This window comes from Rousettus aegyptiacus, unplaced genomic scaffold (assembly GCF_014176215.1).
Source record: "Rousettus aegyptiacus isolate mRouAeg1 unplaced genomic scaffold, mRouAeg1.p scaffold_m13_p_4, whole genome shotgun sequence".
Lineage (NCBI taxonomy): Eukaryota > Metazoa > Chordata > Mammalia > Chiroptera > Pteropodidae > Rousettus > Rousettus aegyptiacus.
In genome coordinates, this window is record NW_023416307.1 from 50539490 (window position 1) to 50558954 (window position 19465).

A 19465-nucleotide genomic window follows, 5' to 3' on the forward strand; every position below is an offset into this window, starting at 1 on the left:
GGTTGCTCCTACATTTTGGCTGTATTCAGTAATGCCACTACAAGATGGTATTGATTTTTTAAATTTCAGTTTCCAATTGTTAGTATATATGTAAATACAGTTGATTTTTTTGTATACTAACCTTGAATCCTGCCATCTTGCTAAACTGACTAATAGCATTTTTCGTAGCTTCCATTGGATTTTATACATAGATTGTCATGTCCCCTGCTAATAAAGACAGTTTTACTTCTTCCTTCCCAGTCTTTATGCCTGTTATTTCTTTTTCTTGCCCGAGTACACCTTCTATATCTTTTAGTATAATATTGAATAGATCATTAGATTTTTTGTTCCTGATCTCCAGGAGAAAGCATCCAGTCTTTCACTATTATGCATGTTGTTAGTTTTAGGTTTTTCTTGATCAGGTTGAAGAAGCTCCTTTCTATTCCTGCTTTGCTGTGCTTTTTAATAGAGATGGATGGTGGTTTTTGTCGAATGCTTTATCTATGTTTCTCAAAATGATCATAGGATTTTCTTTTTTTTTTAATATGTGAATTACATTGATTTTCAAATGTTAAACCAACCTCACATTCCTAAGACAAACTACACTTGGTCATGATATATTATTCTTTATATACGTATATATATACACACACGCACGCGCGTGCGCACACACACACACACACACACACATATAGTTGGATTCATAGTATATCCCTTTAGTCTGCTTTCAAATATTAGTATAAGAGCCTTAAAATAATATATTGTCAAATTATACATGTTATAAACCCCACACTACATTGGTATTATTTGTGTTTAAACAGTTTATCTTTTAAAATAATTTAAATAAGATAAATGTTTGCCCATGTAGTTGCCATTTCCAGTACTGCTCATTTCTTTGCATAGATCCATATTTCTATATGGTATTATTTTCCTTCTGTCTGGAGGACTTCTTTAACATTTATTGTAGTGTAGATCTGTCTGCTGATGGTGAATTCTTTCAGCTTTTGTATATTTAAAGAGTTCAGCCTTTATTTAAAAAATATATTTCTGCTTTCTGATCCATCATCTGTGGTGGAACCACTCCCGAGATGCAAATTTTCATGAAAACCCTTTCGGAGAAGACCATCACTCTTGAGGTTGAACCGTTGGATACAATAGAAATGTAAAGGCCAAGATTTAGGATAAGGAAGGGGTTTCTTCTGACGCAGCAAAGATTGATCTTTGCTGTCAAGCAACTGGAAGATGGATGTACTTTATTCTTTGTCCGACTGCAGCATTCAAAAGGAGAGCACTCTTCATCTTGTGTTGAGGCTTTGTGGTGGTGCTAAGAAAAAGAAGAGGTCTTACACTACTCCCTAGACGAATAAGCATAAGAGAAATAGGGTTGAGCTGGCTGTCTTGAAATACTAGAAGGTAGATGAGAATGGCAAAATCAATTGCCTTTGTTGGGTGTGCCCTTCAGATAAATGCGGTGCTGGAGTTTTTATGGAGAGCCTCTTTGACAGACATGACTGACAAATGTTGTCTAATCTATTGCTTAAGCAAACCGGAAGACAAGTAATTTTATAGGGATTAATAAAAGACATGAATTAACAACAAAAAATTTCTATTGGAATAGAAGTCTAGTTAATTTTTTCTGTCAGTATTTTAATGACATTGTGTTGCTGCTTTCTCATTTCTGTTGTTTCTGCAAGAAATCTGCTGTCATCTTTATCTGTTTCTCTGTAACATGTCTTCCTTGCCCTCCCCAGCTACTTTTTAATAAAGATTTTCTTTTTTACCACTGATTTCGAACAGTTTAGTTATAAGGTATGTTGGTGTAGTTTCCTTAATGCGCTTGGAGTGTGCTGAACTTCTTGAGTGTGTGGACGTACAGTTTTTATCAAATTTGGAAAAATATCAGCCATTATTTCTTCAAATATTTTTTTTTGTTTCCAACTCCCTCCTTTCCTCAGGAACTCCAATTATATGTACCTAGGCCACTTAAAATTGTCCCACTGCTCACCGATGCTTTGTTCATTTAAAAAAGAATCTTTTTTCCTCTTTGTTTTAGTTTGGATAATTTCTAGTACTGGGTCTTCAAATTCACTAAGTTTTTCTTCTGCATTATCTAATCTGCCTTTAATTCCATTCAGTTTATTTTTTCATCTCATGCAGTGTAGTTTTTATTCTAGAAGTTCAATTATAGTCTTTAGAAATAATTATAATCGTTTTAATATTTTTGAATGCTAATTCTGATGTGTCACTTCTGGATTGATTTTGATTGATTGCTTTATTTCCTCATTATGGGTCATAGTTTCTTGCTTTTCTGCATGCCTAGTACTTTCTTATTGGATGTCAGACAATGCAAATTTTACGTTGTTGGTTGCTGTATATTTTTCTGTTCCCATAAATATTCTTGAGCTTTGTTCTGGGATGTAGTTAAGTGAGTTGGAAATAGTGTGATACATTCGGGTCTTGTTTTTAAGATTTATTAGGTGGGACCACAGCTGTGCTCAGTCTAGGGCTAATAATTTCCCACTACTGAGGCAAGAGGTATTTGCCTGTTTTACCCAAATGCCTAGCCTTTCCAGTCTAGCTAGCTGTTAGAAACAGGTACTTTTCCCAGCCTTGTGAGCACCAGGTACTGATACTTCTAATCCTTTTGGATGGGTTTTTCTGCCAGCCTCGTGTAGTTTCTACACATTCATGTGATGATCAGTACTCAGCTGAATATTTGGAGGGGGGACCCTTTATAGACCTCTATGGTGCTCTCTCTTCTCTGATGATCTGTTCTGTAAGCCTCCTAGACTTTCAACTCCATCTTCCCTACTCAGGGAGTCTTTTGGGGTCCAGCTAGTTCCCTTCCCTGTGCTATAGCTTGGAAAACCAACTGTAGGGCTGAACTCTGTTGTTTCCTGTCTCATGGATCTCACTGTCCTTTGTTTCCTAATGTCTGGTGCCTTCAAAACCATTTTGTATATTTTGTCTATTTTTGTTGTTATTTCAGTCAGGTTAAATCTGATCTTTGTTACTCTATCTTGGTTACAGATGAGGATTTGACTTTAATTTCCTTATTCCCACCCTTCTACATTTTAACCCTTTCCATCTTTCAGTCCATCCAGTCTAGATGTATCTCGTTTTTTCTTCTTTCTCCCGTCCATGTTTATGTTGTTACAGTGTTGTAAACTGTGATGACTTTTCCATTTCTGCACAACTGTTTGTTCTCCTTGAGGTTGCTTTTTTTGTTTGCTTTGTTTCTGCGTACTTTTCATTTAGTCAAACTCTCCAGTAGCTGTCTAAATTTCTTAAGATGTAATCAGTTACATTAGGTGTTCTGTCAAATCCATCTGTCTCAGAGCCTTATGTCCTGAAGCAGCACAGGCTGGTTACTTTCTATCACTGATGCTTAGCTGTCTTCCTGGGATCTCCCTTTAGTATCCTGGGCATTTTCTTCACAGTTCTTTGTCTTTTCCTGTGTTCTGTGACTTCTCCTTTTGTTGGTTTACGCTCTGGTTTTGGTAGAGCACATCTTCTCAGTTGTCATGGGCCCATCTGCTTTCCAGCTCCCCAAGTTTTATAGTATTGTCTCTACTGTTTTATCCATCCTTAGGGACTTTTGCCATTCCAAAAATGTATCTTTTTTTTTTTTTCATTGTAGTTTTGGTGGGCTTTTGGGAAAGATAAAGTTATGTGCATGTGTACAGTGTACTGTCTTTTCGTGGAACCTCTACCCCTCTTTTAAAAACTTCCTTATTGAATCCGTGAATTCATTCAGCATCCAGTATATACATAACAAACGAGACTCTAATCTATGTCTGCCTTCTATGGGCCTGCATCGTCGAGCCAAGCAATGTAGTGTACAGTTGTATATGGACTGATTCCTGGCTTCATCTCTCACTTTTTGGGTGACCCTGGTCGCCTCTCCAGAGCCTCAGTTTCCTTATCTGTAACATGGGGATAATGTAGGGTAGTAAGGGGGATGTTCACTGATCAGTGAAGATAAGGTTTTAGTAAAGAACCTGCTCATAGTGTCTTCTTGAGGATCCAGACCTTGATTTCTTTATATTTTCTCCAAACCCTAGCACAAGGTGAGCTTATAGTATGTAGATGATGAGTGACTGAGGAGGGGTGTGCGGTGAGAGGTTTGGCCTGGTTTCTCCCTTCAGCAGCTGTACCTCCTGGGAGCCTTGAGCATCTCAGCTGGGTGTCGAGAACACTGAGTTCTTCTCATCTCTGTCTATCCTCTGTGTGCTGTGTCTCCTAATGAGGCAGGGTCTCTTTGGGCCCCTGACCTCACTAGGGCCCAACCTTAGCAGGCCTGCCCCTCCATGGCTGGAAAAGAATTACCATCACTCTGAATAGCTGACCACCCCCAGCTCCTGGAGGTCCATTCCCTTATGACAGCTTTTAAGAGCCATGGTCCAGGCAAGTCCCTTCCCTTTTTAGGGTCTCAGTTTCTCTGTTGCTAAAATGGTTGGGCAGGATATAGTTGGATTTAAGGTATCTTAAACATCTTGACATCCCTGACATTTCTTACTCCCAGGGTCAGACCATTCTCTCCTGGGCCCTGTACCCGATGTTCCTAGCTCTTGGGATTCTGGTGTGGTGGACATGGTTCCCAGAGGGTAAGCAGTCCCCCATGCAGAGTAAATGCTTTACAATTCACAGCTCTTGCTTCTTTCCCCACCCCACCTCCAAGCCCCAACAATAGGCCCCTTCAGGGCTAGGCCTCTGATGATGGCATGGGGGTGGGGTGAGGCCTGAGCAGGCAGGCAGGGTGACTGAGCTGGGCAGTCTCTGCCCAGCCCTGGAAGAGCTCTGGGAGTGGCTGGCTCCTGGGACTACCTCCTTCCTCCTGGGAGTCACTGCTTGGGCCTTGGTGCGTGGTGATGCCTGGGCCAGAAGAGTGGCAAGAGGAAGATTTTGCAGTACCCTGCATCCCAGCCCTGGTCCTCTGTTGTGCATGGTGTGCATGTGAACAAGACCCATACAACTGTAGGATTTATCTTTTGTCACACTGTAATGGTGTGTGTGTGCAGAGGAGGGGGTATGCTCCAGGAATGTGTTAGGACTCTGTGTCCTGTCTCTGGGTGTCAGTGTTGGCACCCAGTTTTTAGCTGGTGGAGCATGAAATTGTTACAAAATACTTTCAAGACCAAGTTGGTACATGTGGGGAGGTGCTGAATTCAGTGCAGGTCTGTGTCATGGTGTTTAGTTAGATCCTTTCTTTCATCTCTAAAGGTTACACCTCCTCCATTGGAGTCAACAGAGATGAGGCATAGGAGGCTCCCTGTATCTGGTGTGCCTACCCCTGCTTCTATGGCCTGCCTTCCCACTCTGTCCTTCCCCTGACACCTCCTCTTTCTCTCATCAAGGCTGGTATGCCTGACAAACCAGACCTCTTTCCTATCAACTGTGTGGTAGCCTGTACCCCAGGCCTCCTCCAGAGAAGTCAGCCTTCGTGGAAATTCAAGGCTCTTTTGCCTGAGTGACTGGCTGTATTGTCCTTGGGGATGAAATGGCTTTGTAGAGCAAAGCAGCTTAGCAGGTCTGGGACGGGAGTGACTATAATAAGATTGGCAACTCCTCTTACCATGAAGGTGCTTGCTTTACTGGATTTGAAATAATGGTGGGGGCAGGGGCGTGTAAGGAGCAAAGCTGGGTCCAGGAGAAGGCAAGCAGGCTTAATCCTGGTATCCACTGGAAGTAAGGTATATCTCCCAGCTCACTGGAAGAGTCAGGCCCCCTTTCTTCAGTGTCAGTCACAAAGGTTCGAAGTCCTTTTCAGCAAACTCTCTTGATTTGATGTCATGACAGAGTCTGTCACATGGGTGACAGATAGAAGCACATTACTATTTTACAATGTACAGACAATAGTAGAGGTGTGTGCATAGGGCCTCCTCAGTAGAGTTATGTATTAACATGTTACAGGAATAGTGACCCTTTAAGGCCTTTAAGGATCAGAGCATGATGGATAATTTAAAGTTTTTAATTCTTTTGGCTGCTTTCTACATGTACTATTATGTATTTTTACCAGTATCGTTTTCAGACATCATATTAACACAATAACCTAGGAAGCATGGCAAAAATAACCATTAGTGGGTATGGGAATTTACAGAGGAAATGACATTGATTTGGGTCTTGAGGGGTGTATAGGAGTTCATCATGTAGACAAAGAAGAGTGTCACAAAGAATAGGTCAAAGACATTAAAACTAAAGAAGAGAGTTTCTAAGGAAGAGCAGGTATTTGACTTGGTTAGAGATGGAGTTGGACAAATAGGCAAGGAGTGGATCTGAAGGGCCTTGTGTTTGGTTCAATGAGGAGTTACAGAAGGCTGTGAGCAGGAGAGAGGCTTAAGATCTGTGTTCAGATGACAGTAATAGCAATAGGCAACTATGTGCCAGGTGCTGTGCTAAGTGTGCTATTCATTATCTCATTGACGCTACACTCTATGAAGGAAGTAATATTCTTGTTTTACAGATGAGGAAATTGAGGCTTAGACATTAATTCATTTGCGCCAAATTGCCCAACTAGAAAGTGACAGAGCCAAGATTTCAGCTCAGGTCTGTCTGACTTTTGATCTCGGTGCTATTAATGGTAGGAATAATGAGGCACAAACAGCAAGATTTTGTGGCCTACCCAGTAGGAAAGCTAGGGTGGGGCGGGCAGGGGTGAGGTGTGTAGCTTGGGTGGCTGGTGTTGGCTTAGAATGTTTTCAGTCAGGGTACAAGGAGCACACATTAGCTAGGTTTAAGTGGTTGATGATGAGCTAGTTCAGTTTGAACATGCAGAATTTGTGGTACCTGCATCCTTCTGGTAAGACTGTCCTTTAAATGTCTAAAATGTGAGTCTAGAGCTTCAGGAGGTCAGCAATGGAGACAGCGCGTGGTGATAATTGTAGCCCTGGGAGGAGAGGAGATGACCTCCAGAAAGTGGAGCATCCACTGGTAAAGGAAGGGCAAGTTCAAAAGTCTTAGGAAATACCCATCCTTAGGGAGAAGGGTGAAGAGGCTTTAGGGCTAGAGTCAGGGCCTGTGGGCTCAGTATTGCTGGCAAATATGCTTCAGTCTTGCCTGTCTTCAGGACCTCAGCTGCCAAGCTCCCCTGGGAGGGAGTGGGCCCCTGTGTCCTGAGGATGGAGAGGATGTGGGCAGTCATGGTATGTGTCTGAATCATCCCCTTCTCTTCCTTGGCCTCTGGCCAGCCTCCTCCCCAGACCAGTGTGATGTCAGACCTAGGCTGACCTGAAGGTGTGGGGTTGCCTGATGCAGTTCCCTCTGGATTGAGGTCCCAGGGGGAGCCAGCTTGGCCTTAGTCCAGAAGCTTGGGCCCACAGAGGGTGAGTTGAGGCTGACTTGGCTTGACGGGGCTGACATGTGGAGGCAAGATAATCCTCTGGCTAGGAGAGGAGCTATAAGTGCCCCCCTTAACTCACCCCTGTCCTAATATGTTGTTTTTTCCTCCAAGGCTTAGAAAAGAGGGAGGGCAGAGGTGGGAAAGGGTTGGGTTGGAGGTGGGGTTGGCATATATTCCCAAGAATACGGTAGATTGTTTTGGAAAAATCCTCGTGGCCGGAAATTACATGTCATGTCTACTCCTCGGTGTGGATTTGTCACTTCACTGATACTGTTGGAGAGGCTGGGGGAGGGGAGTAGACAGCTGAGGCAGGCTGGTACCTGGCGACTCCTGGCTCCCTTTAGAGATAAGTGGGCAAGTTATAGACCAGAGAGGTGTGTGTGTGGGCTGGATTCCCCAAATCCTAGAGGTAGTTTGGATCCTGTGGCTATCTTAATACTAGGATGGCATTAAGAGACAGAGGGCTTACTGGGGAGGAAATAGGGAGAAAGGAGGAATGGTTTGGATCAGACCCTTCACCCAACCAGAGGAAGAAGGAATGGGCCTGTTTTCTTCAGCCTCTCTTTCTCCACAGCCTCCTGACTTTGGGTTCTTGAAGGTGCTCCCCAAATTATTTTTTGTCCTGGCTGCAGTAAGATGGAGAGGAGCTTCTGACTATAATAGACCTCGTGCCCAGTGGGGTCAGACCCCACCCCAGCTTGCTTCTGGGTGGAAAAGGAGCTTGTGAGGAGAGTGAGCCTTATGGGAACTCTCCTCGTGCCCTTCTGGGGTCTCTTTACTCAGTCTTGAGGTTGAGTGTGGGGGAGGGGGAGGGACGGTATCTCAGCATCTTCCTCCTCCTCTGCCCAAACCCCAGAAGAGTTGAAGGTGCCCTAAGCTCAGTCCTAAATACCTGGTACTATGGAGTCAATGGATGCTTCAGATGCCAGCGAAACAGAGGGTGTGCGGGAGGGCCGGAGGGCCTTTGGGCTGGAGGGAGAGGAGGAGCCTCCGCAGTTGGACTTCCTCTTCTAGTAATGGCCTCTCCCGAGTGCTGGGTGACAGAGTTCTGCGTGGGCAGGTGTTGAAGCGGTTCCTCTGGCAGGGAGTGTGAGCACTCAAGGCTCTCTTTTGAGGCCTGAAAAGTCACCCCCAGTACTCTGCCCTGAACTCCCATGAGCACAGCCTGTGCTGTCTTGTAGAGGGACAGGCAGGGAGATGTCCGGCAGCGCAGAGAAGAGGGCCGGGCTGGGGCGGGTGCGGGAGGCGTGGCTTTCTTGGCCGGGCGAGGAGTGGGCTGGGCAGGTTCATGCAGCAGAGCCAGTGGAGTGAGGAGAGCGGCTGGGATCCCAGCAGGTGGGCTCATTCTTGGAGCCCAGTGGAAGCTGGGCGGGTGCAGGGATAGGCTTCAGGCCCGGGTGTCTAAAGGGAGGGGTCTCAGGTGGAGTAAGAAGGGGGGAGGGAGGGCGCTTCTCTTTCGTGAGCTATTTGGATGGACCCCCTTATGGAATATGGGGACCCCTGAATCCCCAGGACCAAAGTGGTGACTGTGGAACTCGGGGGTCATGGAGGCGGCCCTTCGAAGGGTTGAGAGGAGCTGTGTCTCCGTGGTCAGTGAAGGTGGGGCCCGGCACTTGCTTCTCTCTGGAGGTCAGCCTGCTGCGCTGCGGAGAGGCGTAGGCTTGTTAATGGAGACTGGGACAGATTGGGGGAGGGGCCGGCCGCAGGCCTAGCAGGAGAGACAGCGACCACGACCGACCACCGAGGCTTTGGTTAGCCAGTGACAGAATGGAGGCTGTTCAGTTCGTGCCGGGGTGGGGGCGAGGAGCTACTTTGGCAGCCCTGCCCTCCTTCTAGAGGATGCTTGAGGCCCGGCCCCTCAGGACGCAGGGCAGTGACGCTGCCGGTGCCGCTGGAGGGGCGGGGGCTGCGCTGCGGGATGGCTCGGCTCCCATCCTTGGCCCTAACGCAGGGAGTTTGGGTTCCATGGGGGAGAGATCTGCATATCAGCGCCTGACGGGGAGCGAGGAGGGACAGCAGGTAATGGGGGAAGCCTGGGGGATAATAAAGTACCCGGGACGTAGCCCTCATTATCTGCTGGTGAGCTGAGGGCCCAGCCTCTGCAGCAGTCTCTCAGGAGTGAGGGGTGTCTATGTTCCTAGCCCCAGGACAGGTCCTAGGGGCAGGGAGGCTGGATAAAGAAGAGTGGGTATTGAGGTGGAGGGTTAAGGGGTTAAGGGGGGGGTGGGGCGAAGCAGTGGTGATGAATTACTGATGCTGACATTTGCCTCAGTATCTCTGGGTACCCTGGGTCCCAATTAAGCTGCTCTTCGGGCTTTCCTCAGTGCTCTGTGGGAGCCCTGCAAGCACTGCTAGGATTTGGGTTTAGTCTTTTATGGGCACTGAGTGCCTATGTCCTGGACGTTCCTGCTTACTGGCCTTTCATATATGCATATCAAGCCAAATGTCCCTGTTTGCTTTAGAAAATATGATCACCATATTTATGGGGCTGCTTGTCTTCCCCTTGGAGACCAGGCACTTTCTTTCTTGGCCGGCAGAGGGCAGTGGCTGACAGCACAAAGCGGGGCAGAAAGGTGGGGGCTGTTTTCCGAGGCTGGGAGAAGGGGTCTAAGAGCTGGCCTGAGGCTCTGATCCCTGACCATGGTTTCCTTTTACTCACAGCCTTCCACTTCTGTATTGCTGAGCAATCTGCTGAGGCTCGTTCTTACCAGATTTCCAAGGGAGTCAGGCATGGGGTTTTGGGACACATCTTTCAGGGAATGTCTAGAATTTTTAATCTAGCCATTCTGCTCCAGCACATCCTGTCTTACAGTAGAAAGTGTAATCCTACTTAAATTATCCCCTGAGATCAGGTCCCTGGGTCTCCTTCATGGTGGTTCTTGGTGGGAGGTAGGCAGACTTCTCTGAGCTGTGGACATTGTCTGCCAGCATTTGGGGGAAAAGTTAGCTTCAATGTGACCTCAGCCTGACCTCATCTTGTTCATTTTCTGTGACCCCAGCCTCAGACTGTTGATTCACTTAGACTGAGGGGAGGCTGCACCTGGCTACCTCCACAGGCTTTGGGTGTTGGGTGACAGGGGAAAAGGGAAGAGGGACAGATTGCTGGGGTATGTCCTCCCTTCCCCCACTGGGGTCAGACCAGGAAATGGCTGTCTCTTTGGATCCTTCCTTGCCAGGGAAGTCAAACACTGAGAGAGGTCCTGGAAAGAGAGTCTGAGATGCCAACTCCCCAAAACACTCTCACCCCAGCTGCCTGCCTCACCAGCCAGCTGGGGCTCCCAGAGCTAGTGGCCAGCTGGATAGGGACAAGAGAGCAGTGTACAAGAAACAGGGGCTCCCTAGGCATGGCTGGGGGTTGGGGGTGGGGGTTCTGAGGGAGCCTGAGAGAACTTCCTGCAGCTGTCAGGTGTGTCTGGGGGCTTTAGTAAGGGGGGTGTGAGAGCAGCTGGCGCCCTTGAGGAGGGGCGGAGGGATCATTTGTCAGCTCCAGGAACGTGGGGGGCCCACGGGGGCTTGATGAAGTATCTCCAGTTCCCTTTAGCTGAGGCCGTTGTCTGTGTGTGTGGGTGCTATACGGAGACATCATGCAGTCTGGAATCCTATAGCTTTGGGGTGGGGGCAATCCCAGCAGGGTCTAGGGGCATATTTGTTTGTTTTGAGGGGGCTTTGGATTTTGGCCAGCTGGTCCAGGGAGGCAATAGCCTGGGTGTTGTGGGCAGCAGACTAGGCAACCCCAGGGGAGGAGGTGGAGATTCCTTACCACCCCCCCCCCCCATACCTCTTCTCACTCTTGGCTGGACTGCCCCACTCTGGCAGCCTGCCGGCCTCCTATTTCCGTCGGGCACCAGGGTAACAGGGCCACATTAGAGCCCGAGCCAGGAGACATCCAGCCAAGGCTGGGACTGGAAGATGGGGGAGGGTCTCTGAAGGGTCGGCCTGCAGGGTCCAGGAATGACTGGGGTCCTAGCCCCCAACTCAGGCTGTGTACTAGCCCCCAAGCCCTAGGTAAGCCCATGTGGGGGCCTGCAACCAGTTTTTGTACATTGCTGCTTGATTCACATAGCCCCCACCCTAAAATCTTAGGAGTCATCTACAACTGTGGGGGCTGGGTTGGAAGCCAGAGACAGGGGGCCTTGTGTATGGGGAGGCAGGGGGGCCAGTGTGGGTGGCTGGGAGGAAGAGTCCCCCCATTCCTGCTCCCGCCGCCCTCTTGGCAATGATTCAGAAAGGTCCTTTTTCAGCCAGTGTCAGAGCTGCTCAGCTGAAGAGGGAGGGAGGAGAGAGAGAGGGAGGGCAGTTGGGTGGGGGAGCCAGGGAGTAGGGCTGGAGCTGTGACCACTGCACTGGAGAGAAGACAGAGAAACAGGACAGAGGTCTGCTGCAGCCAGCTGAGAGGAGTGAACCTGCTCCTTGCCAGACTAGCCAGCTGTAGAAACAGCTCTGCAGCAGAGAAAAGGGGTGCACTCTGTTCTGCCCCATTTCTCACCCTGGGTGTGGGATTTGGGGGACTCCTGGGGCAGACCTCTGGTTAACTTCCATTCTGGACAGAACCAGAAATTCAGGAGGTGAGGTCCCTGCTCCCCCACGTCTCAGGCCGGAGTCCCAGTGACCCAGTCAGGGGGTCCAGCTCCGTGGAGATGCCAGCAGCTCGTCGGTTCCCTGGCCTCGAGCTCTCCTTCCCGCTCCTGGCCAGACTACGGCGAAGACTGTACACAGTGAGTGGGGGGCAGAGGGCTGAGGCAGACTGGGCTGAATCAGCTCCTCAGAGCCAGCGCTAAACTGAGGGGCAGAGAGTAGGGCTGGGAATGGCTGAGAGACACCCCAGTGAGGATTTGACAAGTGGGGGTGGGGGGTGGGGGATCAGTGACTAGCAGCCTCTCCCCTAAGGTCATTGGCAAGTGTTAGAAAAGCGTATGTGGGAAGTCGCTTGCAGCCCTGAGAGCAACACGGGTCTGACACAGGTGTGCAGACTGAGGTCTGAGCTGGGGCCCGCAGTGCTATTGACTGACTGAGCAGGAGGTGGGGGGCAGAGAGCTGCAGCAGTGCTCCGGCTTCACAAAGAAACTTGGGCTGGAGAGGGGAGTCAGGAGTGGGAGGGGACTTGTCTAGGGTCACCCTGGACTTGGTGGCAGAGATGGGACTGGGACCCTGTCTGCTTCTCACTGGGATCCCAGCGTTCTGTCTTCCCACACGCGTCCCTAGTGGAGCAGCCTTGTTGCCTGGGGTTGGAGAGCAGGAAGGAGAGGATACAGCAGAGCAGGGAGATTTGTTAGCTGGTGTTTTCAGGGAGAAGTAACAGGCTGGACTGTGCTTTTCAGGGGAGGGGCCTCTGGTTCTTGCCCAGCCCTGACCACCAGGGCGTGGCTTTGATGTGTTTTCAGCAGCAGCTGCCTCCTGCCCCTGAGGCAGGGTAGGAGTGGGAGCCTGGAGCCCCTGGAACTGGAGGTCTGGGAAGGAAGACGAGGGGACCCTCATACTGCTTGCGCTGGTGGCAAGCCCCATGGGGGGGCTGAGCCATGTTGGTGTGGGGTCACTTTGCTCCAGTGACTGGATGATAACAGTGGACATGCTGGGCCTACCGTACCCGCTTAGGCCAGAGGAAGACATTGCTTGGGTCAGTGATTTTCGCAGCATACCTTTGGGGCTTTCTTCTGAAAAGCAGTGGTGCCTTGCTCTCGTAAGCCCACAACCCCTTGTTTGTAGCAGATGGTTTTGTTGAGCACAGTGAGTTAATACAGCAAAATGCCTAGAACTGTGCCCAGCATGTAGTAAGAGTAGTTGAAGTACAGTTGTTTTTATTATTATATTTCTAAAATAAAATTAATAGAAACATAACTCATTTACTGTGTTATGTGTGTGTATAGTCAGTCAACATAATGCCGCCTGTAATGTGAAGGAGAAATAAAAGGAAGGTAATTATTTCATGTATTCTGATGTGTCAGGGCTCTGACATAATGAAGTAGTCAGACGCTAAGACCTCCTGTAGAACGAACAATCATGAAGGCAACATCTACAAGTGCTGACTGAGGGGAGTTTTGAACTAATAAGGATGGGTTGCCTTCAGTGACATTTCTTTGAATGGCAAACAACTTTGGTTAAGTTCTGAACAAAGCGAAGGCCAGTTTTCCCTTAGGTTAAACAGTAGTTCTAAGAAAATTCAGTGTGTATTAAAACTACAAAAGTATTCCTGTTCACATGTAGAATTTTATTCTAGGTTCAGATGATTATAAACAAATTTTTTCAAGTTGTGTGAGATTTGAGACAGTATGTGAGGCTCTTCCTGTGCCTTATAGGGTAACTAGTGTTCTTGTTCCCCAGCCACCCACTAAAGGTCACTAGCAGCCCCCCAACATTGTGACAACCAAAAATATCCCCTAGGGGGCTGTATAGCTTATGTGAGAACCATCTGGACAACGGCTATGGCTTAAAAGTTTGAAAAGCCCATCTGGCCCAGCCACCTTGGTGGAAGAGCCAGGGTTTGAACTGAGGACCTCTCATTCCCATTTGACCCTGTATACTACTCTGAGCTGCCTGGGAAAGTCAACTCCTGGCACTGGGTTGACAGCACCTCTGGGAATTGTAGGGGCAGGAGGCTCACACTGGGCCTGAGCTGCAAGTGCGTGCTTCTCAGTGTGGCCTATGATGAGGGCTAAGGGACGAGGTCACCTCTGATTTGGGGAGGAGAGGGTCGTGGGCAGCTGACCTTTGCCCTCTTACCTGCTCCCTCAGTGGGGATTGAACACAGGTCAAGTCCTTAGCTCTGAGGTCTTACTTGGACAGGGATGGCTTTGGTGTCCGGTGGGGTCAGGCTGCTTAGCTTTGAGGGTGCCATAGGACTTTCTCTGAGCCTAAGAGAGGGTAGGTGAGAGGTCACTCACTGGTGACCCTTTGGCTGATTGTGACCTGCACATGTGTTTTGTTTGGCCAGCAGAGAGAGAGTGTGTGTTTCAAATTTGAATTAGTTGACATAGTTAAAAAGGAGAAAGATATAATGTTAAGTGAAAACAAGGAACAAGGTGTGAATATTTGTGTGTGGGAAAACAGTCTGGAAGGATACATAAAAGTCATTAATGACATCTGGCTTTGGGGATGGGGAGCTAGGTGACTGTAATTGGGGAGGAAATGAGACTTTATGGCTCCTGTGTGCCTTTTGAATATTTCACCATGTGCATATATTACCTTTTCAGAAAAAAAATTTTAATAGCAAGATTTCACACATACATTCAGATTTTTTGAAAAAATTGAATGCTTTGATAGCTCTAGGCTACAGTCTGTTGTGACAGAGGTTGATAGGAGCTGAGCGGTGCTGTCTCTTTGAGCTGGATATGAAAGCCCACCCTCCCCCTCCCCCCTCCCCCACCCCTCCCTCACTCTTACCCTCACTCTCACTGCTTCCTCTTGTCTTCCACTTGCTGTGGTCCTGGAGGCGCTTGAGTGGAGGCCTGCGGAGTGGTCTTCGGATTTAGAGGGAGAGGCTGTGGTGATGTCAGGCATTGAGAGGAACTTAGCTAGAGCTCATCTAGGCCTGAGCTCTTCCTGTTGGGTCTGTCAGGTCAGGGGAGCCCATGGATGGGTCCTAAGGGACACCGTACCCCCCTCAACATTTTTTAAATCAAAACTTTATTTCTCTTGGAGACATAAATTGATAGTTGTTAGCAGTTACTCAACGGTTCAAACTCTCTTGAGGTCATGACTTGTGACCTCAAGAGAGTTTGAACCGTTGGGGAATCTGAAAACAGAGAGGTTGATCTCAGGTCACTCAGCCACAGATCACAGATTTTGGGAGTGAGACCTGACTCCAGGGCCTGTACTGTATCCCAGCTGCCCTAACACTACCCTTGTTGCTGGCAGCAAAGGGGAGCAGGTGGTTGGTCACAAGGTATTCTGTACAGCTAGTTTGAGGAGAAAGAAAGTGGTTTGAATCCTTCCCTGCAGCAGCATAGTAAGACATGGGTGAGCTTGGGGCAGGGTCCTGTTACTTCCCTGCATCTCTTGGTCCCTGACTCATCTTTCCCTCCCACAGAGGCTGGGGAGCAGCAGCATGCAGCCGGAGGAGGGCACGGGCTGGCTACTGGAGCTGCTGTCCGAGGTGCAGCTGCAACAGTACTTCCTGCGGCTCCGTGACGACCTCAATGTTACCCGCCTGTCCCACTTTGAGTATGTCAAGAATGAGGACCTGGAGAAGATTGGCATGGGACGGCCTGGTAGGTGGGGACATTGGCCTTGCTCATTGCTTCTCTCTGATCATTTACCTCCTCTATCCTTGGGATTGCCAGCCATATGGAAGAGCCCTCTCTGCCTTATTCCAGGGGTGGAATAGCAGAGAACTCTCCCTGCCTACCCAGGAGTCCCCATGATGGGGTGAAGGGGCCTCAGTAGATGCCACATATAATGAGTGCATGAGAACAGTTTGCGCTCGTAAAGGTGAAGAAGACTTGGAGTAGTCTTACTTAAAGCTCTAACTTCCACCTCTTTGTTTTTTTCAGACATTTGTAGGGTATATTTCCTCTACCTCCTCCTTTATACATGTAGAATTGAGTCTGTTCAGAATATCATGAGGGGTCAGTGACCAGAGATCTGTATGAAGAAGAGATTGAAAACTCAGATGGTTTCCTGATTTGCTCTTAATCTGTGTCTTTTTCTTTCTCATGAAGATCTGCTCTATCTTGAACTTATCTTCTCTCTCCCTCTTGCACAACAATTTGCTCTATAAGTTGAACTCATTGCTTTTCTACGTATTGATCCTAAAAGTAGTGGTTGCAACATCTAGAATTAATGGTGTTTTTTATAGGACATTAAAAACTTAGTTGTGCATTCAACTTAAAATAGGTAAATAAGTAATAATGTGCTTAACTAATAGTGCTACTGTTGGCCTGGATAATTGATGTTTGATGCCAGTAACATAATAACATTTTATAGGAGAAAAACTCAACATTGGGAAAATTCTATTACCTCGATTTACTTTGTTCTCGAGAATTGGGAAAAGAGCACTACTGTTCAATTTTGGTGGTTAAATACCGCCAACCCAGTTCAAGAACCATCACCTAGATAGTGGAATGCAGTGCCCATCTGGTTAATTGCAGCCGCTAGTTGATCGGGATGCTTTGTTTCCTTGGTGTCGTTGTGCTGGGCAGTATCTGGTAGTGGACTCACCCCAGGGGACCAAGGAACCCTGCAGGTGGGCACCAAGTCTCCCTGGGGGGCTTGAGCATCCTTAACAGCATGGGGTTACCCTTCCCTCTCTCAGGACAGCGCCGGTTGTGGGAGGCTGTGAAGAGGAGAAAGGCCATGTGCAAGCGCAAGTCCTGGATGAGCAAGGTGGGTGGATGAGGAGTGAGACGGGCTGGGGTGGTCTTGGGTCCCACTCTGATGTCAGTCTTGGGAAACTTCCCTCATTCCCAGGCAGTATAATCTCGCACTTTGTACAGACCTCCCTCCTCCAGGGTCTTATCGGGCAGGGTACTTGTAGAGCTGCCTGGCTAAGTGTCTGTCTCTGCCAGGGACAGCACGTGGATACCCTGTGTGTAGCCATGGCTTCATATCCCCTCCTGCTATACGGTGATGTTAGGCATGGAACAGGCGCTGGTTGACAAGTGTGCCGTAACTTGAGCCCTTGCTCTCTCTGAGTGTTGGGGCCAGTGTCCAGCATGGGGTGGTGGGGATTGTCTGGACCCAGGACATCTTTGCTTTGTTTCCCTCCTCCCCCACCCTCCTTAGTCCATGTAGCGTTTCTCTGGTCATCTGGCCTTGCTGACAGCTTCCTTCCCCCACAGTCTCCTCTCACCCACTTTGCTCTTATTTGGGTCTGTGGAGTAGTGAGTCCATGGTCTGACTTAGTGGAACTTTGCCCATTGTCTGGAAGACAATGCAAGAGGAAGTGAACCAGCCAGGGCCTTCCCTCCCCACTTCTGGCCTCAGGGCTGGAGGAGGGGGGCAGGCAGGACAGAACAGCTGGACGAGGATTGGGCAGCAGAGATTTCCTGGCTGTGATCTGGCAAAGGAGATGTCTCTTGGGATCCTGTGGCCTTTTCTGGGGACACTGTCCTGGTCCCTTGCCCAGGTTTTAGGGAAGGATGAGCGTGTTGGGGCGGGTGAAGGCAGTAGGGAAGAGCTGTGCCCATGTGTCAGGATTCAGGGGTCTTGGATCTGCCATGGCATGCAGGAGGTTCTCTGGCCAGTCAGTGAGCCTCTCCAGATTTGAGGCTGGTCTTTAGTAAAATAGTGCTGGCCACACTTGCCCAGCTCACGGCCCTCAGGGCATGGTGAACGTCCTTGCCAGCTGAACATTGTTTGCAAATGTAAGGGATTCTAGTTACTGGGAGGAAGGACAGAAAAGCTGCAGGGAGGGGCCCTCAGATTGGAGACATCCCATATAGATAAGGCTCTGCCAGCCTTGGGGGCAGAGGCCTGGCTGGGCAGATTATGCAGCCTGAATCCAAGGCTTTAGATGCCCAGTAGGGGTGGCCAAATCAAACTGAGGAGCCAGCTCTGACCTTCAGGGCCTCCTTCCTCCTGCCCCCTCACCTTTGGCCCTTTCCCTCTCCAGCCCAGGCTGCAGAATTCTCTCCAGTCTTCCTCTTTTCTAAGTCCTCAGCTCTAGGCATCCCTCCAGAAACCCAGCTGTCTTCCCAGGCCCTTCCCCAGCAAGGCCTTACTTCATCTGCACCCCACACACGCTCATGGTCCAACCTCGGGCTCAAATTATCCTCTCCCCTGGCAGGATGAAGGGCAGCCGACTCCCTGGGGAGGGTGGAGATAGACAGTGCCAAATGGGCAGCCCAGAGAAGGGGCCAGGGCTAAAAATGGACAGAGAGGTGTTTGTAGCGGGCCCCTCAGGCTCTTGCCGATCTGCTTGGGTTAGGGGTTGCAGTCTCTGTTGGGTAAGGGGTACAGGGAAGGATGGGTGGGGCAGGAGGTAGTGCCTGGAGTGGCTTCAGGCTGTCTCGGACCCCCCAGCTGGGTGTGGGGCAACAGTAGCCATAGGCTACAAGCCTGTCAGTTCATTTCTGGCACATACATACCCTGAAGCCACACTGAGGTTGTGGGTTCCTGTTTGGCGGTATGGTCGGGAGGGGTGTGAGCCTCTAGCCAGGCTGCCCCCTGGCAGTTTATTAGAGCCAGGACCTATCTGGAAGCCTAGCTAAGGGCCCAGTGGGACAGGACTGAGTAACTGTCTCTGGGGCCTCAAGATTTCCATCTGGCCTCTGGCTGCCTTCAAACAGGTGTTCAGTGGAAAGCGGCTGGAGGCTGAATTCCCCCCTCATCACTCTCAGAGCACCTTCCGGAAAACCTCGCCCACCCCAGGAGGCCCAGCAGGGGAGGGGCCCCTGCAGAGCCTCACCTGCCTCATTGGGGAGAAGGACCTGCACCTCTTCGAGAAGTTGGGAGATGGCTCCTTTGGCGTGGTGCGCAGGGGCGAGTGGGATGCCCCCTCGGGGAAGACGGTGAGCTTTCTGGGTCCTGCGAGGCATGGCAAAGGGACAGGCCCCTCTGCCCTCGGAGGTGGATTTGTCTCTCTGCTGGGATATGAAAGGTGCTGGGGACGGGTCGCAGAGTGGCTCTCTGTGGCGTCCACTCAGGTTTAACTACACACATCTGTTTCTTTCTTAAATTATAGAAATAATTTACTTTTTATAAAAGTTTGGAAACTATTTAAAAGAGAAAAAAAATGCCTGTAATCCCACCACTCAGAAGAAACAGACTATTTCTGCCTTTTTTTCTCCTTCAAGTATTTTGTTGAATTTAGTTAAGATACAAAGTTTGAATATAACTTTTAAAATCTTGCCTTTTTTTTTTTTTGGTATTGTATTTAAAAATTTTCCCCAGAGGGGTAGATAGCATGTATATAATAAAACATACAGTTATTCGGTGAATAGTTCAGTAAATTTTTACATATGTACAGACTCAGGTAGCCACACCCAGATCTGGATATACAACATCGTTGGCATGCCAGGACCTCCCTCCTGCTCACGCTGAGTAGCCCCTTCTCTAGGGGAAGCACTTCTGTCACGCTAGATTAACGTTATTACATTATATTGAAAGCATTTTTCTTTTATACCAAAACCATTGTTAACATTTTATAATATTTTAGTGTCCTAGCATCATACTGGTCATCTCTTGCCTAATGGTTGGCATTTAACCTAAGCA

The 19465-nt window shown here is 48.8% G+C and overlaps 1 protein-coding gene and 1 pseudogene across 8 annotated transcripts in view; both read left to right on the forward strand.

Annotated features, from left to right (window-relative positions):
- The window catches only part of TNK2 (tyrosine kinase non receptor 2), a 38700-nt gene that overhangs the window by 4475 nt on the left and 14760 nt on the right, over positions 1-19465 (forward strand). For 3 of the 8 annotated variants that reach the window (XM_016135235.2, XM_016135239.2, XM_036219094.1), the window contains exons 1-4: positions 9063-9337; positions 15342-15522; positions 16566-16636; positions 18541-18762. In XM_016135235.2, coding sequence (XP_015990721.1) covers positions 9158-9337; positions 15342-15522; positions 16566-16636; positions 18541-18762 — 654 coding nt within the window. In that variant the 5' untranslated portion in view covers positions 9063-9157. Of the gene's footprint in view, positions 1-9062; positions 9338-11650; positions 12034-15341; positions 15523-16565; positions 16637-18540; positions 18763-19465 lie in introns of those variants that run through there. The other 5 variants (XM_016135244.2, XM_016135245.2, XM_036219093.1 and 2 more) reach the window with 4 other exon arrangements.
- On the forward strand, positions 662-8682 carry LOC107505261 (annotated as a pseudogene).